Source organism: Pseudophryne corroboree, chromosome 2 (assembly GCF_028390025.1).
Source record: "Pseudophryne corroboree isolate aPseCor3 chromosome 2, aPseCor3.hap2, whole genome shotgun sequence".
Classification (NCBI taxonomy): domain Eukaryota; kingdom Metazoa; phylum Chordata; class Amphibia; order Anura; family Myobatrachidae; genus Pseudophryne; species Pseudophryne corroboree.
Genome location: NC_086445.1, coordinates 251,789,752 through 251,815,805, shown reverse-complemented (window position 1 = coordinate 251,815,805; position 26,054 = coordinate 251,789,752). Strand labels below are relative to the sequence as shown.

Genomic DNA, 26,054 nt, shown 5'->3' with positions numbered 1-26,054 from the left:
CATGTGGAGGAAAACTATAAAGTGACAAGTGAGAGCACCATGATAGGAGATCCATGAAGACTACAAATCTACTTCTAACATCTTTCTGTAAGCTACACTGAATGGCTAACAACACTAGAATAAAGGTTTTCCAATACAACAGTCAATGGGGGTAATTCAGACCTGATTGCTGCTGTGCGTTTTCTCACAGGCTGCGATCAGGTCTGAACTGCGCACAGAGCCGGATTAAGGGGGGAGCTCCGGGGGTAAGTACCCCTGGGCCCCACGCTGTGAGAGGGCCCCCCGCCACCCATCGGATCTCTATTACCGATCCGATCTGCGACGCTGCTTACCCCACTGACAGCCGTCAAGCAGCCGCCAGCACTGCAGACGGCTCAGCTGTTCAATGAGAAGTGATTCTGCAGCGTGCGGCTCCGTGACTGTATGGAGCGCAGGCTGCAGGGGAAGGAGGAGGGGTCCTGGACGTGCCTCGGCGCGGGTAGAGGACGGAGGTTGAAGTACCTGGTGAGAGGAACGGGCTCTCCTCCTGTTCACGTCGTCAGCACAACAGTGCAAAAGTAAGAAAGGCTGTCTGAACTTTCTTTTATGCTACTTACAGTTTAAGTTAATGAGCTGTGTCTATTATATATATATATATATATATATATATATAGATAGATATAATATATATATATATATATTTGTGTGTTAATATATTTATATATTATATACAGTATGTTTATATATATATATGTATGTTTTTATATATATATATATATATATATATATATATATATATATAATAAGAATTTACTTACCGATAATTCTATTTCTCGTAGTCCGTAGTGGATGCTGGGAACTCCGTAAGGACCATGGGGAATAGTGGCTCCGCAGGAGACTGGGCACAAAAGTAAAAGCTTTAGGACTACCTGGTGTGCACTGGCTCCTCCCCCTATGACCCTCCTCCAAGCCTCAGTTAGGATACTGTGCCCGGACGAGCGTACACAATAAGGAAGGATATTGAATCCCGGGTAAGACTCATACCAGCCACACCAATCACACCGTACAACCTGTGATCTGAACCCAGTTAACAGCATGATAACAGAGGAGCCTCTGAAAAGATGGCTCACAACAATAATAACCCGATTTAGTTAACAATAACTATGTACAAGTATTGCAGACAATCCGCACTTGGGATGGGCGCCCAGCATCCACTACGGACTACGAGAAATAGAATTATCGGTAAGTAAATTCTTATTTTCTCTGACGTCCTAGTGGATGCTGGGAACTCCGTAAGGACCATGGGGATTATACCAAAGCTCCCAAACGGGCGGGAGAGTGCGGATGACTCTGCAGCACCGAATGAGAGAACTCCAGGTCCTCCTCAGCCAGGGTATCAAATTTGTAGAATTTAGCAAACGTGTTTGCCCCTGACCAAGTAGCTGCTCGGCAAAGTTGTAAAGCCGAGACCCCTCGGGCAGCCGCCCAAGATGAGCCCACCTTCCTTGTGGAATGGGCTTTTACAGATTTAGGCTGTGGCAGGCCTGCCACAGAATGTGCAAGCTGAATTGTACTACTAATCCAACGAGCAATAGTCTGCTTAGAAGCAGGAGCACCCAGCTTGTTGGGTGCATACAGGATAAACAGCGAGTCAGATTTTCTGACTCCAGCCGTCCTGGAAACATATATTTTCAGGGCCCTGACTACGTCCAGCAACTTGGAGTCCTCCAAGTCCCTAGTAGCCGCAGGCACCACAATAGGCTGGTTCAAGTGAAATGCTGAAACCACCTTAGGGAGAAATTGAGGACGAGTCCTCAATTCTGCCCTGTCCGCATGAAAAATTAGGTAAGGGCTTTTATAGGATAAAGCCGCCAATTCTGAGATACGCCTGGCTGAAGCCAGGGCTAACAGCATTACCACTTTCCATGTGAGATATTTTAAATCCACTGTGGCAAGTGGTTCGAACCAATGTGATTTTAGGAATCCCAAAACCACATTGAGATCCCAGGGTGCCACTGGAGGCACAAAGGGAGGCTGTATATGCAGTACCCCCTTTACAAAAGTCTGGACTTCAGGAACTGAAGCCAATTCTTTCTGGAAGAAAATCGACAAGGCCGAAATTTGAACCTTAATGGATCCTAATTTTAGGCCCATGGACAGTCCTGTTTGCAGGAAATGCAGGAAACGACCTAGTTGAAATTCCTCTGTCGGGGCCTTCCTGGCCTCGCACCACGCAACATATTTCCTCCAAATACGGTGATAATGTTGTGCAGTTACATCCTTCCTGGCTTTGATCAGGGTAGGGATGACTTCATCTGGAATGCCTTTCTCCTTCAGGATCCGGCGTTCAACCGCCATGCCGTCAAACGCAGCCGCGGTAAGTCTTGGAACAGACAGGGTCCTTGCTGAAGCAGGTCCCTTCTTAGAGGTAGAGGCCACGGATCCTCCGTTAGCATCTCCTGAAGTTCCGGGTACCAAGTCCTTTTTGGCCAATCCGGAGCCACGAGTATAGTTCTTACTCCTCTCCGTTTTATAATCCTCAGTACCTTGGGTATGAGAGGCAGAGGAGGGAACACATACACTGACTGGTACACCCACGGTGTTACCAGAGCGTCCACCGCTATTGCCTGAGGGTCCCTTGACCTGGCGCAATACCTGTCTAGTTTTTTGTTGAGGCGGGACGCCATCATGTCCACCTTTGGTTTTTACCCAACGGTTTACAATCAATTGGAAGACTTCTGGATGAAGTCCCCACTCTCCCGGGTGGAGATCGTGTCTGCTGAGAAAATCTGCTTCCCAGTTGTCCACTCCGGGAATGAACACTGCTGACAGTGCTATCACATGATTTTCCGCCCAGCGAAGAATCCTTGCAGCTTCTGCCATCGCTCTCCTGCTTCTTGTGCCGCCCTGTCTGTTTACGTGGGCGACTGCCGTGATGTTGTCCGACTGGATCAACACCGGCTGACCCTGAAGCAGAGGCCTTGCTTGACTTAGGGCATTGTAAATGGCCCTTAGTTCCAGGATATTTATGTGAAATGACGTTTCCATGCTTGACCACAAGCCCTGGAAATTTCTTCCCTGTGTGACTGCTCCCCAGCCTCCCAGGCTGGCATCCGTGGTCACCAGGACCCAGTCCTGAATGCCGAATCTGCGGCCCTCTAGAAGATGAGCACTCTGCAACCACCACAGGAGAGACACCCTTGTCCTTGGAGACAGGGTTATCCGCTGATGCATCTGAAGATGCGATCCGGACCATTTGTCCAGCAGATCCCACTGAAAGGTTCTTGCGTGGAATCTGCCGAATGGAATCGCTTCGTAAGAAGCCACCATTTTTCCCAGGACCCTTGTGCATTGATGCACTGACACTTGACCTGGTTTTAGGAGGTTCCTGACTAGCTCGGATAACTCCCTGGCTTTCTCCTCCGGGAGAAACACCTTTTTCTGGACTGTGTCCAGAATCATCCCTAGGAACAGCAGACGTGTCGTCGGAATCAGCTGCAATTTTGGAATATTTAGAATCCACCCGTGCTGTCGTAACACTACTTGAGATAGTGCTACTCCGACCTCTAACTGTTCCCTGGACCTTGCCCTTATCAGGAGATCGTCCAAGTAAGGGATAATTAAGACGCCTTTTCTTCGAAGAAGAATCATCATTTCGGCCATTACCTTGGTAAAGACCCGGGGTGCCGTGGACAATCCAAACGGCAGCGTCTGAAACTGATAATGACAGTTCTGTACCACAAAACTGAGGTACCCTTGGTGAGAAGGGCAAATTGGGACATGGAGGTAAGCATCCTTGATGTCCAGAGACACCATATAGTCCCCTTCTTCCAGGTTCGCTATCACTGCTCTGAGTGACACCATCTTGAATTTGATCCTTTTGTATGTAAGTGTTCAAGGATTTCAGATTTAAAATAGGTCTCACCGAGCCGTCTGGCTTCGGCACCACAAACAGCGTGGAATAATACCCCTTTCCCTGTTGCAGGAGGGGTACCTTGATTATCACCTGCTGGGAATACAGCTTGTGAATGGCTTCCAATACCGCCTCCCTGTCGGAGGGAGACGTTGGTAAAGCAGACTTCAGGGAGGGCTTCTGTTCCTGGGAAGAGGCTGCCTGATGCAGTCTTTTTCCCCTTCCTCTGCCCCGGGGCAGAAATGAGGAGCCTTTTGCCCGCTTGCCCTTATGGGGACGAAAGGACTGAGCCTGAAAAGACGGTGTCTTTTTCTGCTGAGAGGTGACTTGGGGTAAAAAGGTGGATTTCCCAGCCGTTGCCGTGGCCACCAGGTCCGATAGACCAACCCCAAATAACTCCTCCCCTTTATACGGCAATACTTCCATATGCCGTTTGGAATCCGCATCACCTGACCACTGTCGCGTCCATAACCCTCTTCTGGCAGAAATGGACAGCGCACTTACTCTTGATGCCAGAGTGCAAATATCCCTCTGTGCATCTCGCATATATAGAAATGCATCCTTTAAATGCTCTATAGTCAATAATATACTGTCCCTATCCAGGGTATCAATATTTTCAGTCAGGGAATCCGACCAAGCCACCCCAGCACTGCACATCCAGACTGAGGCGATTGCTGGTCGCAGTATAACACCAGTATGTGTGTATATACTTTTTAGGATATTTTCCAGCTTCCTATCAGCTGGTTCCTTGAGGGCGGCCGTATCAGGAGACGGTAACGCCACTTATTTTGATAAGCGTGTGAGCGCTTTATCTACCCTAGGGGGTGTTTCCCAACGCGCCCTAACCTCTGGCGGGAAAGGGTATAATGCCAATAATTTTTTAGAAATTATCAGTTTTTTATCGGGGGAAACCCACGCTTCATCACACACCTCATTTAATTCATCTGATTCAGGAAAAACTACGGGTAGTTTTTTCACACCCCACATAATACCCTTTTTTGTGGTACTTGTAGTATCAGAAATGTTCAAAACCTCCTTCATTGCCGTGATCATGTAACGTGTGGCCCTACTGGAAGTCACGTTTGTCTCCTCACCGTCGACACTGGAGTCCGTGTCTGGGTCTGTGTCGACCATCTGAGGTAACGGGCGCTTTAGAGCCCCTGACGGTGTTTGATACGCCTGGACAGGCACTAGCTGATTTGCCGGCTGTCTCCTGTCGTCAACAGTCTTTTGTAAAGTGCTGACGCTATCACGTAATTCCTTCCATAAGACCATCCAGTCAGGTGTCGACTCCCTAGGGGGTGACATCACTATTACAGGAAATTGCTCCGCCTCCACACCATTTTCCTCCTCATACATGTCGACACAAACGTACCGACACACAGCACACACACAGGGAATGCTCTGATAGAGGACAGGACCCCACTAGCCCTTTGGGGAGACAGAGGGAGAGTTTGCCAGCACACACCAGAGCGCTATATATAATGTATAGGGACAACCTTATATAAGTGTTTCTCCCTTATATAGCTGCTGTATAGATTCTTATGCCAATTTAGTGCCCCCCCTCTCTTGTTTTACCCTGTTTCTGTAGTGCAGGACTGCAGGGGAGAGTCAGGGAGACGTCCTTCCAGCGGAGCTGTGAGGGAAAATGGCGCTTGTGTGCTGAGGAGATAGGCTCCGCCCCCTTCTCGGCGGCCTTTCTACCGCTTTTTTAAGGAAAACTGGCAGGGGTTAAATGCATCCATATAGCCCAGGAGCTATATGTGATGCATTTTTCGCCATCCAAGGTGTTTTTATTGCGTCTCAGGGCGCCCCCCCCCCCCAGCGCCCTGCACCCTCAGTGACAGGAGTGTGAAGTGTGCTGAGAGCAATGGCGCACAGCTGCGGTGCTGTGCGCTACCTTGTTGAAGACAGGACGTCTTCTGCCGCCGATTTTCCGGACCTCTTCTGTCTTCTGGCTCTGTAAGGGGGCCGGCGGCGCGGCTCTGGGACCCATCCATGGCTGGGCCTGTGATCGGTCCCTCTGGAGCTAATGTCCAGTAGCCTAAGAAGCCCAATCCACTCTGCACGCAGGTGAGTTCGCTTCTTCTCCCCTTAGTCCCTCGATGCAGTGAGCCTGTTGCCATCAGGACTCACTGAAAATAAAAAACCTAACTTAAACTTTTTCACTAAGCAGCTCAGGAGAGCCACCTAGTGTGCACCCTTCTCGTTCGGGCACAACAATCTAACTGAGGCTTGGAGGAGGGTCATAGGGGGAGGAGCCAGTGCACAGCAGGTAGTCCTAAAGCTTTTACTTTTGTGCCCAGTCTCCTGCGGAGCCGCTATTCCCCATGGTCCTTATGGAGTTCCCAGCATCCACTAGGACGTCAGAGAAATATATATATAGTGTGTGTGTATAGAAATGGCGCTCAATGGTCTCACAATCCGCTAATAAAAAGACAGCAGTCATGGCATTTTGCAACGTTTCGGGCATTTAATACCCGTCGTTAGGCAACCAGTAGTGGTTACCCGAAGACGGGCATTAAACGCCCAAAATGTTGCAAAATGCCATGACTGCTGTCTTTTATTAGTGGATAGTGAGACCAGTTTGTGTATGCTACATATGCTAATAGGCACCGTGGCAGATGGATCTGTGATTGGGAATGCCAGCTGATCGGAACACACACACACACACACACACACACACACACACACACACACACACACACACACACACACACACACACACACATATGTGTGTGTGTGTGTGTGTGTGTTATGATTTTAATTTTAGACCTTAGGGCCCCCTTGTTTTACATACCCCGGGCCCCCTGAAGCCTTAATCCGGCTCTGACTGCGCATGCGTATGCACCGCAATGCGCAGGCACGACGGACCGCAGCAACGGGGAGCGCCAGTCAGCGATGGGATGGTGCAAAGAATCCGAACACACCGGTGATCGCAAGGAGATTGACAGGAAGAGGGTGTTTGTAGGTGGCAACTGACCATTTTTAAGGAGTGTCCGGAAAACACAGGAGGGACCAGGCATTTGGAGAGAGGGTTTCTGACGTCAGCTCCGGCCCCGATCATCGCAGCAGCAGAGTAAGTCTTGGGCTGAGCAGAAACTGCACAAACTTATGTTTGTGCAGTTCTGCTACAAATGTGATCGCACACCTGCACACATCCAAAACCCTCCTCCTGTAGGCGGCGACTACCTGATCGCAGGGATACAAAAAAAACGCACCCTGGTGATCAGGTCTGAATTATCCCCAAAGTCCACACCTCAGCCCCTGAACCACTTAACTGGCATAGGGGGTAATTCCAAGTTGATCGCAGCAGGAATTTTGTTAGCAGTTGGGCAAAACCATGTGCACTGCAGGGGAGGCAGATGTAACATGTGCAGAGAGAGTTAGATTTGGGTGGGGCGTGTTCAATCTACAATCTAATTCGCAGTGTAAAAATAAAGCAGCCAGTATTTACCCTGCACAGAAACAAAATAACCCACCCAAATCTAACTCTCTCTGCACATGTTATATCTGCCTCCCCTGCAGTGCACATCGTTTTGCCCAACTGCTAACAAAATTCCTGCTGCGATGAACTCAGAATTACCCCGATGGTCAGATCCCATGCGACCGCGCCGCCCCACTGTGTTTCCCAGTTTTTGACAAGGAGATCCGTTCTGCAGATGTGCATAATATAATATTCAAATATTTTGAAAAATATTTTTTAAACTATATTAAATAAAGCATTTTTAAAAAAAACCAATGTTATGAACGGCTTCGAAGGGAAAAATCGTCAGTTAAGTGGTTAATGTAGGTGTTGTGGTGAAACCATAACTGCATAAATTAAATCTCTCAAACTGAAATGAAACAAAACAGGTTAGTATAAGGAATAATGGAGCAGATGTATTAACCTGGAGAAGGCATAAGGAAGTGATAAACCAGTGATATGTGCAAGGTGATAACGCACCAGCCAATCAGATCCTAACTGTTCATTTACATATTGGAGCTGATTGGCTGGTGCCTTTATCACCTTGCACATATCACTGGTTTATCACTTCCTTATGCCAGGTTAATACATCTGCCCCAATGAGACAAGAATCCTGAATGCATGTAAAAAAAGCCACACGCAAGTGTTTTAAGTTCTAGCTAATAAAGATGATTCCGCAAGCTAATAAACAATGGAATGTTCCACATCGCTTCTCCATGCTGGCTTATTTTTGTTGCATTGGCAACTCCCTCCAGTTCAACCTCTCTTGTAGATGATGTATTTATGTGGATGTGCATGTACATGAGTATATGCATGGGGAAAAGTCTCTTCTGCATCAGTAGACTTTTCACAAAGTTACTTTGTACAGTTAGACTTCTATGCAGTTGGAAGCTGAACACTACAACAAGCAAAATACACAGCCACGTTTTGTAGAACGATGCCTGTCACTGCCCTGCTCCGGCTCTCCCAAAACACAGCAGCATATCAATAATGCAATGCACAATGCCGATCTCTAACAGTTGGAGATATACGCATACCCCAAAACCACTGCTTAGTAAATGCTATCAGTTTTACAATTGATGGTTGTTTCTGTCAGTTTCTAAATGACACCAAAAGCGTCACTTGATAAATTTAGCCCAACAGATCTATATTAACATGCTAGGCACTGCCCATCGGCAGTATTATTAATCAGTTCAGCTGACTGGGGGTCATATTTATCTTTTTTTTTTCTTTGCTAAAATAATCTGGAAGCGGGTGTTTTCACACTCTTCACATTAGTTTAATATTACTAAAATGTATGAAAAGGCTTTTGGAGGATAATTCACAAAGTTCTCCTCGATGCCCACACATTTGCATATTTTTAGCAAGCAGATCACATTTCCCATACCTGTAATGGGAAATGGGAAATGTTTCAGATTTACTAAAGCCAAATTGTAGAATAATAACAAACGTAGCCTCACAAAAATAACTTATAGAAGCTTCCCTCCGTTACCCCTACTCCTGCATACTGACAGGCAGAGCAGAGGGCCCATCTCATGTTTGTAAGCAAAAAGCACACAACTGGACAAAACCATGCTGTACTGCAGATGTAACATGTGCAGAGAGATTTAGATTTGGGTTGGTTATATTGTTTCCGTGCAGGTTAAATACTCGCTGCTTTTGCATGTAGCTCACAAATATTAGACAGCTTTGTTTTAACACTGCAATTTATATTTGAGTTTGAACACACCCCACCTAAATCTAACTCTCTCTGCACATGTTACTTCTGCACCACCTGCAGTGCACCATGGTTTTGCCCAGATGCTTGCTTTTTTGCCTTACTTACAAACATGAATCAGGCCCAAAGGCCAGAGCTTCTGTGTTCAGCCTGTGTGTCTAATAGACCACAAGCTGATCACAGGAAAAATAAATAGCTATAATACAAAATAAATAATTAAAAATCTTACCTCCATTCATAGACCAGGGATCGGTGAGCTCCTTCTCTGTGACCTGATCAGCTGAGGTGCCGGCCGAGACTTTCACTACACCTCAGCTGACTGCACAGATCAGCCGACTGATCACCGATCCTGATGTAGGTAAATTTTAATCCATAATTTCCTATTATAATAACTAATCCAGAGCAACTACATAAATACAAACATATAGAATAACACTACTCTATCTAAAACTGGTACACATGACAGGTACAGTTGGCTCTCTACCATGAAATTATTGCTATTTCCTGACGTTATTAATGTCTCCACAGGTCTGTATGGTCTGGTTAACAATGCCGGTGTTGCCAATCCGATAGGCCCCACTGAATGGATGACAGTGGTAGATTACCGAAAGATTATAGAAGTAAACACATTTGGCACAATTGCTGTGACATTAGGGTTTCTGCCATTAGTGAAGCAAGCCCAAGGTCGTATTGTTAATATGGCCAGCGTACTTGGAAGAATATCAGCTAACGGAGGTGGTTACTGTGTCTCTAAGTATGCTGTGGAGGCGTTCTCTGACAGCCTGAGGTAAGAGAACATTGTATATATTATTTCATGATAACTTCATGTACATACAAAACCACATAGCTCCCTATAAACCGTTCAATATGTATATGACTTACTGGCTATGTGATATAAATACATATTGAAGCTTTTGTAACTACAATTAGTAGTATATATTACTTTCCAAAATTTTACAATGGAAAGTGCCAAATTCTTTATTTTATTTTCCCTCACAACGGCAATTCTACCCCCATCTAACTGGCATTGCCACTGGCATTAGGAGGGACTGCCAGGCAAGAGAGGTGAGATAAAGGTAAGTATGGATAGTCTGTGTGTGGATAGATAGATAGATAGATAGATAGATAGATAGATAGATAGATAGTAGTTGGCAAAAGTATTCAACAGGTTTGTCTGCATTACTAATGACACCTACATACTAGATACACTGATTGTTCCAGACAGTGGGGTCTATTTACTAAGCCTTAGATGGAGATAAAGTCCACGGAGATAAGGTACCAGCCAATCAGCTCCTAACTGTCATTTTTCAAACCCAGTCTGTGACATGTCAGTTAGGAGCGGATTGGCTGGTACTTTATCTCCGTGGACTTTATCTCCATCTAAGGCTTAGTAAATAGACCCCAGTGTTCTTAATGAGACCCAGTAGGCACTTAGGGGCACATTTACTAAGCAGTGATAAGAGTGGAGAAGTGAGCCAGTGCAGAAGTTGCCCATGGCAACCAATCAGCACCGAAGTAACATCTATAATTTGCATACTATAAAATGATACAGAGCTGCTGATTGGTTGATGGGGAAATTTCTCCACTGGCTCACTTCTCCATTCTTATCACTGCTTAGTAAATGTACTCCTTAAAGTAAATTTTCAAGCTCATTATTCATTATTTACCAAAAATTTTTTTTCAGACAAAATATAAACTGATCAATGCTGCTTACATAAGTATTCAGCCGCTGTGCTGTAGAAGCTCCCAGTTTACACAGATGAAAGATATTACACTATTACTTGGCTAAATGACAGCTGTGAACAAAATACCTCCTAATTCAAGTAACATTGGTCAAATTGTGAATCTGAAGCAAAGTTGTGAAAATGAAGACCAAAGAGCATTCTATAAAAAAGTAAAGATACAGTTATAGACATGTGCAAGAATGGAAAAGGCAGAAAAATTATATTCCAATGAGCATAGGCGTATTTATATTATAATGGGTGCAGGGTGTGCAGTGTACACAGATTCCTAGGTCCAGCAGTGTCCCTACCATGTGTGCCGGCAAATGAGTCCCTCATCCTTCACGGTGCTATCTACCTAATGACATCTACAGGAAGATGTCACCGCACTGTAAAAGCAAAGTCTCTGGCACTGTGCCACAGCCTTTGCTCTATTGTGCATATGCGCTATTTTCCAGAATATCACTGGGAAGATGGCGCAGCAAAGGAGCACGGCATATCTCCCAACTATCCCGATTTTGGCAGGACAGTCCCTGTTTTTCATGGTCTGTCCTGCTGTCCCACCCGCGGGTCGCAGTGTCCCGTGGTGGGGGGCAGTATCACTCACTGCTCTGAGCAGAGCAGCGGAGAATAGATGCGGTGCGCATGCGCACATCGTCTATTCCCCGACAGAGATGGACAGGGGGCATGGCTAACAGCTCACTAAGTGCTGTCCATGCCCCCATAGTGACGAAAACAGGGGCATGGTTAACGATAGCAAGGGGGGGGGGGCCATGCTCCTTACCACGAGACCATGCCCCCAATTCCAGGCGCACACCAAAGGCACACGTTGCTGTCCCTCCTCGGCTGTCACAGAAGTTGGTAGGTATGGTAGGGACTCATTTGCAGGCACACAAGGTTAGATGTCTGGCTGAGGAGGGGGCCCACTTTTCTCAGAAGTGGGGGCCCACTGCACGCAGCTCCCCTTGGGTGTTAATACACCCCTGCCAATTATTGAAGGACTGATGGATGCTGTAAAATAGAGGAAGATACTGCAAGACTTCAGTCTGCTAGAAAACTGGAGAAAAATTACAATGATCACAATCACAAGGCTAAAGCAACATTAACAGGGTTGAACAACCAAAAGATGATGATCTCAATCTGTGGCATCATTTCCACAAGCATCATCCAACCAACCAACCCAAACAACCTAAAGAAGAATGACTCCCAAACATTGGGCCAGAGTCAGGTTCGGTTGTAGAAAGCATAGCTGCGCTTCATATGGTAATGCAGAAGTATGAGTCTGGTATAAATAAACACGTCCTGCATACATGTGTGATCCAGTGCTGCATCCAAGACAAGTGTGATCCAGTGCTGCATCCAAGGACAAGTGTGATCCAGTGCTGAAGTGATTTAGGCCAGGAAATCTCAGTCAGAAGACTGAGACCCTGAGCTTGGCACTCCCACACACCTTTGTTTTGTGAAATGGAGCCCATTTCCATCCCCTCCCTACCCCCAAACAGCTGCAGGCTCTCAATCACCTAACACCTGAAGCCGCTTTGTGAGTGACACCGCAGGACCTGTACTGCACAAGTGCAGTATGGGTTCTGCGTATGCGCAATGTACCGTACATTGGTACGTTGTGTCTTTTACTTTAATGCAACTGGACCTGAATCAGTCCCATTGTGAAAACCTGATATAAACTCACCCCAATATGCTTAAAGCTGTTATTGCAGAAATAGGTGATATTACCAAGTACCAGTCTGCAGGTGTTAAATACGCAGGCAGGATCTCTGTTTTTAAAAAATACTGTGTAAATGCAATTTGCAACAGTATAGACAAACCTGTTTATTTTTGTGTATAGTATATGTGTGTGTATAGAGGGTGTGTGTGTGTGTGTATATATATATATATATATATATATATATATATATATATATATATATATATACTAGCTGAAGTACACTGCTTTGCCCGGGTTTACATTTTCCAGTTATCAATAGGTTGAGAATAATTAGTAGCTTAGTAGCTCTTCCAACACATCCATGAGGTGGCTGCTTAGTGTTGTTTTTGTTTTTGGGGTGATCTCCCAGGACCTCAACCCCCTAGTATGTATTCTGGGATCCAGTGTTACCACTATGTGACGTTTTCATCCAAATCCATCCAGTGGCAGGCACTGAACAGGCTCCCTGGGTCAAAGGATTGGACAGTGAACACCAACAGGAGGTCAGACTTGGACCTCAACCCCCTTGTATGTCTTCTGGTATCCAATGTTACCACTTTGTGAATTTTTTTCCAAATCCATCCCGTGGAAGGCCCAGAACAGGCTCCCTGGGTCACAGTTCTGCCCGGTGTTTGCTCTGAGATCCGACCGACCCCAACCCCCTAGTATGTCTTTTGGGACCCAGTGTTCCCACTCTGTGAAGTTTTTATCCAAATCCAGTTCTGCCAGGTGCATTCCGCCATGTGGTCCAACTGGGACCCTTACCCCCCTAAAACCTGTCCAGAATCCAACTGGACCACCTTATGTTGGTTTCATCCCAATCGGTGCAAGTGTGTCCGAATTCATAACCGGACAGACAAAAAACAAACAGAGCAATGGACTTGAAAGGGGTGGATTTTTTTCACTTGAAACCACACCCGCGTTTTAAGTATGAAAGTTAAGTGTACCAAGCTTGGGCCAGATCCATCAAGCCATATAGGAGCCTACGAAGAACAAACATACGTACATACTTTGACTTGTGTGTGTGTATATATATATATATATATATATATATATATATACACACATACATATATATATATCTATATAATAGTCCAGATCTGTGACTCTGTGCCTGTGTGTATAACGCTGGGCGTGGCTAGGAGCTCTCATTGGGTTAGCAGCAGGTCTGTCACATCAGGTTCACAGCTGATTGGGCGAGAAACACCCTCCCACTCAGGTTACATCCAGTGGTAGGCTCTGCCCAGGGCTGGGGCTAGGGTGTTCGGCGCCCCCCTGCAAACTATAAATTTGCGCCCTCCCATACTTTACAAAGGGACAGCGCACGTCTTTGGTGCACACCGAAAAAGGGGTGTGGTCTTACACAGAAGGGGCATGGCCACACAGTAGTACCCCCATTTCAAATTATGCCACAGTAGCACAATCTTATTCACATAACACCGTACCTAGTAGTGCTTTTTATACACAAAATTCCCCCTGTAGTAGTGCCGCTTGTACTCATAATGTCCACTGTAGTAGTGCCGATTACACAAAATTGCAAATGTAGTAGTGCCACTTGTACGCATAATGCCCCCCGTAGTAGTGCCGCTTACACAAAATATCCCCTGTAATAGTGCCGCTTACACAAAATTCCACCTGTGGTAGTGCCACTTACACAAAATCCCCTCTGTAGTAGTGCCGCTTACACAAAATGGTCCCTGTAATAGTGCCGCTTACACAAAATGGTCCCTGTAATAGTGCCGCTTACACAAAATCCCCCCGTAGTAGTGCCGCTTACACAAAATCCCTCCGTAGTAGTGTCACTTACACAAAATCCCCCCGTAGTAGTGCTTCTTACACAAAATCCCTCCGTAGTAGTATCGCTTACACAAAATCCCCCCGTAGTGCCGCTTACACAAAATTCCTCCGTAGTAGTGCCACTTACCCAAAATGCCCTCTATAGTAGTGCAGCTAACACAAAATTCCACCTGTGGTAGTGCCGCTTACACACATTTTGCCCACCCAGTCACACATACACACACATACAGATACACAAACAGATATACACACACACACATACATAAACACTTTCTGAAGCTCACTCTCTCTTTACCAAAGGAAGTGTGGCTGGCCGGAGCTGTCCATCCTCCTCCTGTTCCTCCTCATCATGATCAGCCTGGTCCTGTGTAGCTCCACCCCTCTGTTCCGTGTAGATATGCCCCATTTTCAGATCTTCAGTTCCTGCACAGTGCACACTGCGTGGGCGTGCTGTCACACAGCCAGGGAGGGGAGAGGACTCTTAAAGCTGCCGGTGCTGCTGCCTGTCACAGTGTGACCGGCACAGCAGCCGGCAGCAGCAACAAGGGGGACAGACGGCGCAGCACAGGGATGCAGGGCAGGAAGAGCGCCTCTCCACTCTGGTGCCTACCTGCACTGCATCCCTTTGCTGAGTGGGTAGCGCCGGGTCTGGCTCTGCCCTTTGGCTGATGTGTGTTCCCAGAGCAGGATTAACAATGGGGCTGGTGGAGCTGCAGCTCCAGGTCCACACCCCAAAACCGGCCCACTGCATCTGCAGCAACATACCCACCAACAATTTACACATAAAAATTGCTACACATTTGAAAAGGGGGCGTGGTCATGGGTAAATGTGCATGGTCACGCCCCTTTTCCTATACTTTCAATGGAAGTTTGGAGAGCCAAAAATCGGTACAGACCATAAGAAAAATAAGAATTTACTTACCGATAATTCTATTTCTCATAGTCCGTAGTGGATGCTGGGACTCCGTAAGGACCATGGGGAATAGCGGCTCCGCAGGAGACTGGGCACAAAAGTAAAAGCTTGAACTAGCTGGTGTGCACTGGCTCCTCCCCCTATGACCCTCCTCCAAGCCTCAGTTAGGATACTGTGCCCGGACGAGCGTACATAATAAGGAAGGATATTGAATCCCGGGTAAGACTCATACCAGCCACACCAATCACACCGTACAACCTGTGATCTGAACCCAGTTAACAGTATGATAAACGAAGGAGCCTCTGAAAAGATGGCTCACAACAATAATAACCCGAATTTTGTAACAATAACTATATACAAGTATTGCAGACAATCCGCACTTGGGATGGGCGCCCAGCATCCACTACGGACTATGAGAAATAGAATTATCGGTAAGTAAATTCTTATTTTCTCTAACGTCCTAAGTGGATGCTGGGACTCCGTAAGGACCATGGGGATTATACCAAAGCTCCCAAACGGGCGGGAGAGTGCGGATGACTCTGCAGCACCGAATGAGAGAACTCCAGGTCCTCCTCAGCCAGGGTATCAAATTTGTAGAATTTAGCAAACGTGTTTGCCCCTGACCAAGTAGCTGCTCGGCAAAGTTGTAAAGCCGAGACCCCTCGGGCAGCCGCCCAAGATGAGCCCACCTTCCTTGTGGAATGGGCTTTTACAGATTTTGGCTGTGGCAGGCCTGCCACAGAATGTGCAAGCTGAATTGTACTACAAATCCAACGAGCAATCGTCTGCTTAGAAGCAGGAGCACCCAGCTTGTTGGGTGCATACAGGATAAACAGCGAGTCAGATTTCCTGACTCCAGCCGTCCTGGAAATATATATTTTCAGGGCCCTGACTACGTCCAGTAACTTGGAGTCCTCCAAGTCCCTAGTAGCCGCAGGCACCACAATAGGCTGGTTCACGTGAAACGCTGAAACCACCTTTGGGAGAAATTGAGGACGAGTCCTCAATTCTGCCCCATCCGTGTGAAAAATCAGGTAAGGGCTTTTATAAGATAAAGCCGCCAATTCTGAGACACGCCTGGCTGAAGCCAGGGCTAACAGCATTACCACCTTCCATGTGAGATATTTTAATTCCACAGTGGTGAGTGGTTCAAACCAATGTGATTTTAGGAACCCCAAAACCACATTGAGATCCCAAGGTGCCACCGGGGGCAGAAAAGGAGGCTGTATATGCAGTACCCCTTTGACAAACGTCTGGACTTCAGGCACTGAAGCCAGTTCTTTTTGGAAGAAAACCGACAGGGCCGAAATTTGAACCTTAATGGACCCTAATTTCTTTTTCATCCACTAGGGGTCACTGGAGTACTCTTGGGATATGGGCGGCGTAGCAGAACAAAGGCACTGAATATTTAAATTTAGAACTCTCCACCCCTCCATATCCCTAGAGTACCTCAGTGTACGAACCCAGTGTTTTTTCTGTGCTGAAAGCACTAACATCGGCTTGTGGGATTCCCACACTTGGATGGAAGATTTATTAATTTTTCATTTTGATTTTTTTTTTTAATTTTTAATTTTACACTTAGCACATCCCTTCCCAGTTTCTGGAAAAACATGGGTCCGGGATGGTGCCGCTGCAAGGCAGCGCATGGCGTGTCGGTCCTCACAAAGAGCACCCTCACAGCCACAGGCAGCCCACTGTCTCCTGCAACAGCTGGACGGAGCTTACAGAAAGAAGCCCCGTCACAGCCAGGAAGAAATGATCAAAGAGCTGGACGGAGCTTACATAAAGAAGCCCCGTCACAGCCAGCAAGAAGTTATCAAAGACGAGCTGGACGGAGCTTACAGAAGAAGCCCCGTCACAGCCAGGAACAAGCTGGACGGAGCTTACAGAAAGAAGCCCCGTCGCAGCCAGGAACAAGATGACTTGAAAGCTGGACGGAGCTTACACAGAGAAGCCCCGTCGCAGCCTTGAATAGGAGGAAGGTAAGCTGGGGAACGGGGCGGTCAGCGCAGGCTGCCGCCCCGCTAGGTGGGTCACAGTGAATGCCGCTTCCACGCACCGCCCGCCACAGCGCCCAGCCGCTACGTCTGAGACTCGCTCCAGACGGCAGCGCTACGTCCGCCCGTCCCAGCCGCTCCGTCCGGCCGACAACATCCACCCGCAGACGCTCACTAACAGCGTTAACAGGGTGACAACCGGGCCGCTGCTCCGTCCGACCGCCCTCCCTGCAAGCCTCCCTGCAAGTCTTCCCGGCTGTTCCTGAGAAGACACAGTGTTACAGGGGGGAAGGGGGGCGGTGGAATCGGGCGACTCACTGCTGAAAGGGTATGTAAAATACATATATAAACAGCAGTTATATATGCAGCCAGAGGTGACAGTAAATAATGCAGACATGTATTATAACCTGTCCTGTGATATCAGAATATTAATGATTATCATGTATAATAGGCTATTGAGCCTATATATATTAATATCTGTGATGATCACTGTATAATAGGCTATTGAGCCTATATTAATGTATGTGATTATCACTGTATAATAGGCTATTGAGCCTATATATTAATATCTGTAATTATCAAATAGGCTATTGAGCCTATATTAATGCTGTATAATAGCCTATTGAGCATATATATATTAATGTCTGTAATTATCATAGGCTATTGAGCCTATATATATATATATATATATATATATATATATATTTATTCATAGAGCATGTGTTGTACCCATACTGTGATTATACTGTATAAGAGGCTATATTAACACTGAACAATTGTAACTTGTTCAGGTGATTATCACAGTCAGCATGGCAAAGGGGCCATTTTAACATGCTTCCTGTTGTTTTTCCAGTTTGTAATTCTGGAACATTCCTGCCCTACATCTCTAAGCCACCAGAGGCGCAGGGGTGTTAGTGGGAATTTGGTTCGGGTTTCACATGCCCATGTGAATTGCTTTTCACATAAAGAATACTCTGGTTTCTCTTCAGATCGAATAAAGCTTTCGCTTTTTACTACAGATTTCCGTTGAGAGAAACAACCATGAGTTTCATATAAATATGCTTTTCAGCAATAAAATATATATATGATAATAACTTCAATAAGTCGTGCAAGTGTCTGTCCGTTGACTATTGTGGTGTCTGTCTGCATAGCGAGTAAGGCTCTAGCGCAGACTAAAAATTGCATTGGCAATTCAAATTAAAAGAGCGGTAACGGAGTCTCGGAAGTTACTCCACCAGCACTAACGAAGGACAGTCTTTCCAAAGGGCCAATTTCCCTTTGGGTACCAGGGTGTTTATTTAACTGGTCTTATAATTTAATGCACGATTCTATGTCAAATCTCACACCGATAACTACGAGTGAGAAGGGTACATTAGTCCAGCACTCAGATAGTGCGGCCCAGTGAGTCAATGTCTACGTTTTTACAGAGACTAAGTAGACTCTAACCACTATTTAATCGTTTCCAAAATGACGCGATCCGCCATTGGTAAATGCGTCTGTGTCAAACATTATAAAGACCCAAGATACATTTGGGTCACTAGACTATGTATGGAAACAATAAACTGTTAAAAGAAGCTGCAGAGTATATCTGTAAAGCTTCTGCTAACGCCGGTTACTTCGATTCTCACTTTTCATCGTCGCTAGTTTAAGCGCGACAAGGCCAGAGCTTGTTTGGTCCTAAATTTGATATTCAGCCATTACCGCATCCAGTATCAAAACGGAAATACTTGTGCCGGCGTTTAATCCCTTTAGACTTCAGTTTTTTCAAGGCGGTGGTACAAAACAGTCACGCCTTGTAACGACAGGACGCTACAGTCAGCAAGCCAGTGGCTTGATGACCTCTTAGGCCATCTCCATTTTCCAATGTGGAAGCGCGTCTTTACACGTTACATTTGCGGGGTTTCCAGACATCAACTCATGGATGTCTCAGCTATTTACAGATTAAAGGATAAGACTGCCTCTGTCGAACGGTTTGGCAGGTTGCCATTTAGTCTCTGCTAGTTTTCAGCTGTCTTTATAACCAGGCAGTAGTACACCAACAGAGTCAGGGTTACTTATTCCCCTCTGTTTGGGGTAACAAAACCAGACAGCTCCGTCGCAGTCTCAATCAGCAAGTCACTTAATGCAGTTTGAAAATGGATTTTCTGCGGTTAGTATTTGCATATTGGAGCCACAAAATTGCATAATTTCACTTGATCTTCACAATGCGTATTTACCCATTCCGGTTTGGTCTTCACAGGTTCTAGCGTTTGCAAAACGCCACAACCATTAACCATTTCAGGTCTACCATTTGGCTTCTTGTCAACGCCTCGGGTATTTACCAAAGTGATGTTGGTGATGATGGCTCATCTCAGAGACCTGCCAGTGACAATCGTTCCATACTTAGACGATCTGCTCATAAGAACTCTGTCTCAACAAAGTTCCTTTAACTTGCGCTACTAATGTATACTGCGGTGGCAGATCAAGTTCAAAAATAATCGCATCTAATTCCGTCTAAACGACGTCAATTCCTAGGTAAGATTATAAATACGGTAAATCGAAGACATTTACCTACTACACCAGCAAGAACAAATGTACATCTAGTAATTAGTGCAAAACACGCACACTAGCGGTACATTGCTGTATTCGCCTGTTAAGAATAATGATGTGTTTCAAAGCGATTTAGTTCGCCGGCCTTCACTCGCGTTTCCCACAGAGGGGCGAGGGTGTATATAATCTGGACGAGAGTCTCAGAGGTTCAGGAGTTGTAGTTAAAAAAGATCAGCGACAGAGGTTCTGAAACGGATCACGACAGATTGCTGTCGATAAATGTCCTGGAACTCCGTGCATTTTACAATGCACTACATGCTTCGCTTTCAGTCTGACCAACAGTCAGACAACGCAACGGGAGTTGCATACACAACAACCAGGGAGAACCAAGAAGCCGCATGGCAATGCGGCAGGTAACTCGAATCCTCAATTGCCCAGAACACCATTATGTGATAATGTCAACGGGGTTCATTCCGTGAGTGGACATCTGTTAGACAGATGATCTCACCCGTCAGGATTTAGATCCTGAAAACTGGACATTAAATCCAGAGGTGTTTCATATGTGAGTCCACAGAAGGGGGTTACCCTCAGGTATACATGATGGCATCTCGCCACAATTACAAAAGCTCAGTATGTGTACAAAACAACAGATCACAAGGGCAGTGGCGGTGGAGTCTCTCACATTCGTGTGGTCATTCAGCATCGTGTATCTGGCTCCACCATTTTCCGCTGCTCTCTCCGTTGCCAAAACGGATCATAAGACAGTTCGTCACAGTCATACTAGTGATATCTCATGGGTTTCGGAGAGCTTGCTTCTCGAATCTCCAAGGAATACTTGCACACGATCTTGGCCCGCTCTCATAATACGTCCAGCCTGTTACAACAGGGAACGTTCTTTTACCCATAGTTACCTATGTACCTATTACCTATGTACCGCAGCTGCGGTTGACGGGGTGAGGGTTCAGACCGCCCTCTTAAGAAAAGAAATAGGGCATTACAGTATTATACCAACCATGTTACGAGCTAGTAAGCCGCTTAAGGCAGCTCATTATTACAAAATTTGGTGTGCTTACATAGGTGGTAAAGCTCGGAAGTTTCCGACATCATCCTTCAAGTTACCCGTATTCTGTTAAACGGGGTGGGATGGAAAACTGCGTTTATCTGCACTGAGGGTGCAGGTATCTGTGTGGTCAACTTATTTTCAAAGACGTTTGACTCTATTGCGTCTGTACACACCTTTCTACAAGGTGTCATCAAAGTGCAGCCTCCATTTATCCCACCTACAGCGCCAGGTGACTTGAGGTTGGGTTCAGATTTCTTACAGTTTTCATATTTTGAACCCTTACAATAAATGGGGATTAAGTTTCTCACTTGGGAAAACATTTTTCTTCTAGCCTTAGCTTCGGCAAGGGTTTTGTTTTCATATTTGGGTGCCTTGTATTCCAAGCCACCGTATTTGAGTTTTCTCATGACAAAGCAGATCTTCGGACGAATTCCGCTTTCTTATTCTTCACATCAATAAACCAATAGTGGTTCCTGTGTTGACAGCACATTCTAGAATTCTGAATGTGGTACACGCATTACGCGTTTATATATGTTCCGAACGTCTACAGTACGTGATACGGATACGTTGTTTGTTCTCTATAATGCTGCCAACTGGGGTTAGCCAGTTTCTCAGCAGACATTATCCAGTGGGATAATAATGACTACAAGTCAGGCTTACTTTAAGGCTAAGTTACAATCGCCTACGTCAGTAATAGCTCATCCCACAGGTTCTGTGGGAATGTCAGACCCAGCGGGTCGTGGAGCGTCTACGACGCGGCTACATAGCCTTCAGTGCACCACGTTTGTGCACGTTTACACGTTATGAATGGTTGCGGCATCAGCATCTAGCTTTGGCTGCCTACTGTTACAAGTGTCAAACAGCTCTCCCGCCCACGAGGGAAGCTTTGGTACGTCCCAAGAGTACTCCAGTGACCCCTAGTGGATGAAAAAGAAAATAGGATTTTGGTACTTACCAGGTAAATCCTTTTCTTTGAATCCATAGGGGGCACTGGACGCCCACCCAGAGCAGTTTTACCTGGGTTGTTTTAAGCTCAGAGGAGCTTAGGGTAACACGTTTTACCTGGTTTGTATTAAGCTCAAAGGAGCTTATGGTAACACATTTTAACCGATTGGTTCAAACTATAAAGGTCTATCGGTTATGCTGTCAACTGTTTAGTTGACACTAACGTTATGGGTCAACTTTGTTGTTGTCCGTTATGTTATAGGAATTCTCCATTGTCAACCTCTCTATAGTAGTTCGCTCAGTAAAAACACTGGGTTCGTACACTGAGGTACTCTAGGGATATGGAGGGGTGGAGAGTTCTAAATTTAAATATTCAGTGCCTTTGTTCTGCTACGCCGCCCATATCCCAAGAGTACTCCAGTGCCCCCTATGTATTCAAAGAAAAGGATTTACCTGTAAGTACCAAAATCCTATTTTTAGGCCCATAGACAGTCCTGTTTGCAGGAAATGTAGGAAGCGACCCAGTTGAAATTCCTCTGTAGGGGCCTCTTTGGCCTCACACCACGCAACATATTTTCGCCAAATGCGGTGATAATGTTTCGCGGTTACATCCTTCCTGGCCTTTATCAGGGTAGGGATGACTTCTTCTGGAATGCCTTTTTCCTTCAGGATCCGGCGTTCAACCGCCATGCCGTCAAACGCATCCGCGGTAAGTCTTGGAACAGACAAGGTCCCTGCTGGAGCAGGTCCTTTCTTAGAGGTAGAGGCCACGGGTCCTCCGTGAGCATCTCTTGAAGTTCCGGGTACCAAGTCCTTCTTGGCCAATCCGGAACCACGAGTATAGTTCTTACTCCTCTCCTTTTTATGATTCTCAGTACTTTTGGTATGAGAGGCAGAGGAGGGAACACATACACTGACTGGTACACCCATGGTGTTACTAGAGCGTCCACCGCTATTGCCTGAGGGTCCCTTGACCTAGCGCAATATCTGTCTAGTTTTTTGTTGAGACGGGACGCCATCATGTCCACCTTTGGTTTTTCCCAACGGTTTACCATCTCTTGGAAGACTTCTGGATGAAGTCTCCACTCCCCCGGGTGAAGGTCGTGTCTGCTGAGGAAGTCCGCTTCCCAGTTGTCCACTCCCGGAATGAACACTGCTGACAGTGCTATCACATGATTCTCCGCCCAGCGAAGAATTTTTGCAGCTTCTGCCATCGCCCTCCTGCTTCTCGTGCCGCCCTGTCTGTTTACGTGGGCGACTGACGTGATGTTGTCCGATTGGATCAATACCGCCTGACCCTGAAGCAGGGGTTTTGCTTGACTTAGGGCATTGTAAATGGCCCTTAGTTCCAGAATGTTTATATGAAGAGATGTTTCCATGCTTGACCACAAGCCCTGGAAATTTTGTCCCTGTGTGACTGCTCCCCAGCCTCTCAGGCTGGCATCTGTGGTCACCAGGATCCAATCCTGAATGCCGAATCTGCGGCCCTCTAGTAGACGAGCACTCTGCAGCCACCACAGAAGAGACACCCTTGTCCTTGGCGACAGGGTTATCCGCTGATGCATCTGAAGATGCGATCCGGACCATTTGTCCAGAAGATCCCACTGAAACGTTCTTGCATGGAATCTTCCGAATGGAATCGCTTCGTAAGAAGCCACCATTTTTCCCAGGACCCTCGTGCACTGATGCACTGACACCTGGCCTGGTTTTAGGAGATTCCTGACTAGCTCGGATAACTCCCTGGCCTTCTCCTCTGGGAGAAACACCTTTTTCTGGACTGTGTCCAGAATCATTCCTAGGAACAGGAGACGTGTCGTTGGAATCAGCTGCGATTTTGGAATATTTAGAATCCACCCGTGCTGACGTAACACTAACTGAGATAGTGCTACTCCGACTTCTAACTGTTCCCTGGACCTTGCCCTTATCAGGAGATCGTCCAAGTAAGGGATAATTAAAACGCCTTTTCTTCGAAGAAGAATCATCATTTCGGCCATTACCTTGGTAAAGACCCGAGGTGCCGTGGACAATCCAAACGGCAGCGTCTGAAACTGATAATGACAGTTTTGTACTACAAACCTGAGGTACCCTTGGTGAGAAGGGTAGATTGGGACGTGGAGATAAGCATCTTTGATGTCCAGAGACACCATATAGTCCCCTTCTTCCAGGTTTGCTATCACTGCTCTGAGTGACTCCATCTTGAATTTGAACCTCTTTATGTAAGTGTTCAAGGATTTTAGATTTAAAATTGGTCTCACCGAGCCGTCCGGCTTCGGTACCACAAACAGCGTGGAATAATACCCCTTTCCCTGTTGTAGGAGAGGTACCTTGATTATCACCTGCTGGGAATACAGCTTGTGAATGGCTTCCAAAACTGCCTCCCTGTCGGAGGGAGACTTTGGTAGAGCAGACTTCAGGAACCGGCGAGGGGGAGACGTCTCGAATTCCAGTTTGTACCCCTGTGATACTACCTGCAGAATCCAGGGGTCCACTTGCGAGTGAGCCCACTGCGCATTGAAATTTTTGAGACGGGCCCCCACCGTGTCCGAGTCCGCTTGTAAAGCCCCAGCGTCATGCTGAAGACTTGGCAGAAGCAGAGGAGGGCTTCTGCTCCTGGGAAGAGGCTGCCTGGTGCAGTCTTTTTCCTCTTCCTCTGCCCCGGGGCAGAAATGAGTGGCCTTTTGCCCGCCTGTACTTATGGGAACGAAAGGACTGAGTTTGAAAAGACGGTGTCTTTTTCTGCTGAGAGGTGACCTGGGGTAAAAAGGTGGACTTTCCGGCCGTTGCCGTGGCCACCAGGTCCGATAGACCGGCCCCAAATAACTCCTCCCCTTTAAACGGCAATACTTCCATATGTCGTTTGGAATCTGCATCCCCTGACCACTGTCGCGTCCATAACGCTCTTCTGGCAGAAATGGACATAGCACTCACTCTTGATGCCAGGGTGCAAATATCCCTCTGTGCATCACGCATATATAGTAATGCATCCTTCAAATGCTCTATAGTTAGTAATATACTGTCCCTATCCAGGGTATCAATATTTTCAGTCAGGGAATCCGACCACGCCACTCCAGCACTGCACATCCAGGCTGATGCGATTGCTGGTCGCAGTATAACACCAGTATGTGTGTATATACCCTTCAGGATATTTTCCAGCCTTCTATCCGCTGTTCTTTGAGGGCGGCCGTATCAGGAGACGGTAACGCTACTTGTTTAGATAAACGTGTGAGCGCTTTATCTACTCTAGGGGGTGTTTCCCAACGCGCCCTAACCTCTGGCGGGAAAGGGTATAGTGCCAATAATTTATTAGAAATTAGCACTTTTTTATCGCACACCTCATTTAATTCATCTGACTCAGGAAAAGCTACTGGTAGTTTTTTCACTCCCCACATAATACCCTTCTTTGTGGTACTTGTAGTGTCAGAAATGTTCAATGCCTCCTTCATTGCCGTGATCATGTAACGTGTGGCCCTACTGGACATTACGTTTGTCTCCTCACCGTCGACACTGGACTCAGTATCCGTGTCTGGGTCTGTGTCGACCCACTGAGGTAACGGGCGTTTTATCGCCCCTGACGGTGTCTGAGACGCCTGGACAGGCACTAATTGATTTGTCGGCTGTCTCATGTCGTCAACAGTTTTTTGTAAAGTGCTGACATTGTCACGTAGTTCTTTAAATACAACCATCCAGTCAGGTGTCGACTCCCTAGGGGGTGACATCACTAACACAGGCAATTGCTCTGCTTCCACATCATTTTCCTCCTCATACATGTCGACACAGTCGTACCGACACCCAGCACACACACAGGGAATGCTCTGATAGAGGACAGGACCCCACTAGCCCTTTGGGGAGACAGAGGGAGAGTTTGCCAGCACACACCAGAGCGCTATATATATATAGGGATAACCTTATATAAGTGTTACTCCCTTTTATAGCTGCTGTTTATAATTTAGCTGCCAATAGTGCCCCCCCTCTCTCGTTTTTACCCTGATTCTGTAGGGACTGCAGGGGAGAGTCAGGGAGCCGTCCTTCCAGCGGAACTGTGAGGGAAAATGGCGCTTGTGTGCTGAGGAGATAGGCTCCGCCCCTTCATGACGGCCTTATCTCCCGCTTTTTTCTGGAAAACTGGCAGGGGTTAAATACATCCATATAGCCCAGGAGCTATATGTGATGTATTTCTTTTGCCATCCTAAGGTATTTCTGTTTTTATTGCGTCTCAGGGCGCTCCCCCCCAGCGCCCTGCACCCTCAGTGACCGGAGTGTGAAGTGTGCTGAGAGCAATGGCGCACAGCTGCAGTGCTGTGCGCTACCTTAG

The 26,054-nt window shown here is 46.6% G+C and overlaps 1 protein-coding gene and 1 non-coding gene across 3 annotated transcripts in view; both read left to right on the top strand.

Annotated features, from left to right (window-relative positions):
* RDH5 (retinol dehydrogenase 5) overlaps nt 1–26,054 on the top strand; it is a 149,073-nt gene that overhangs the window by 91,761 nt on the left and 31,258 nt on the right. For both annotated transcript variants that reach the window (XM_063952663.1, XM_063952662.1), the window contains exon 3: nt 9,604–9,862. In XM_063952663.1, the coding sequence (XP_063808733.1) occupies nt 9,604–9,862 (259 nt within the window). The remainder of the gene's footprint in view (nt 1–9,603; nt 9,863–26,054) is intronic.
* On the top strand, nt 18,175–18,295 carry LOC135054175 (U5 spliceosomal RNA). The gene has a single exon (XR_010243411.1). It is a non-coding gene; the product is annotated as a U5 spliceosomal RNA (small nuclear RNA).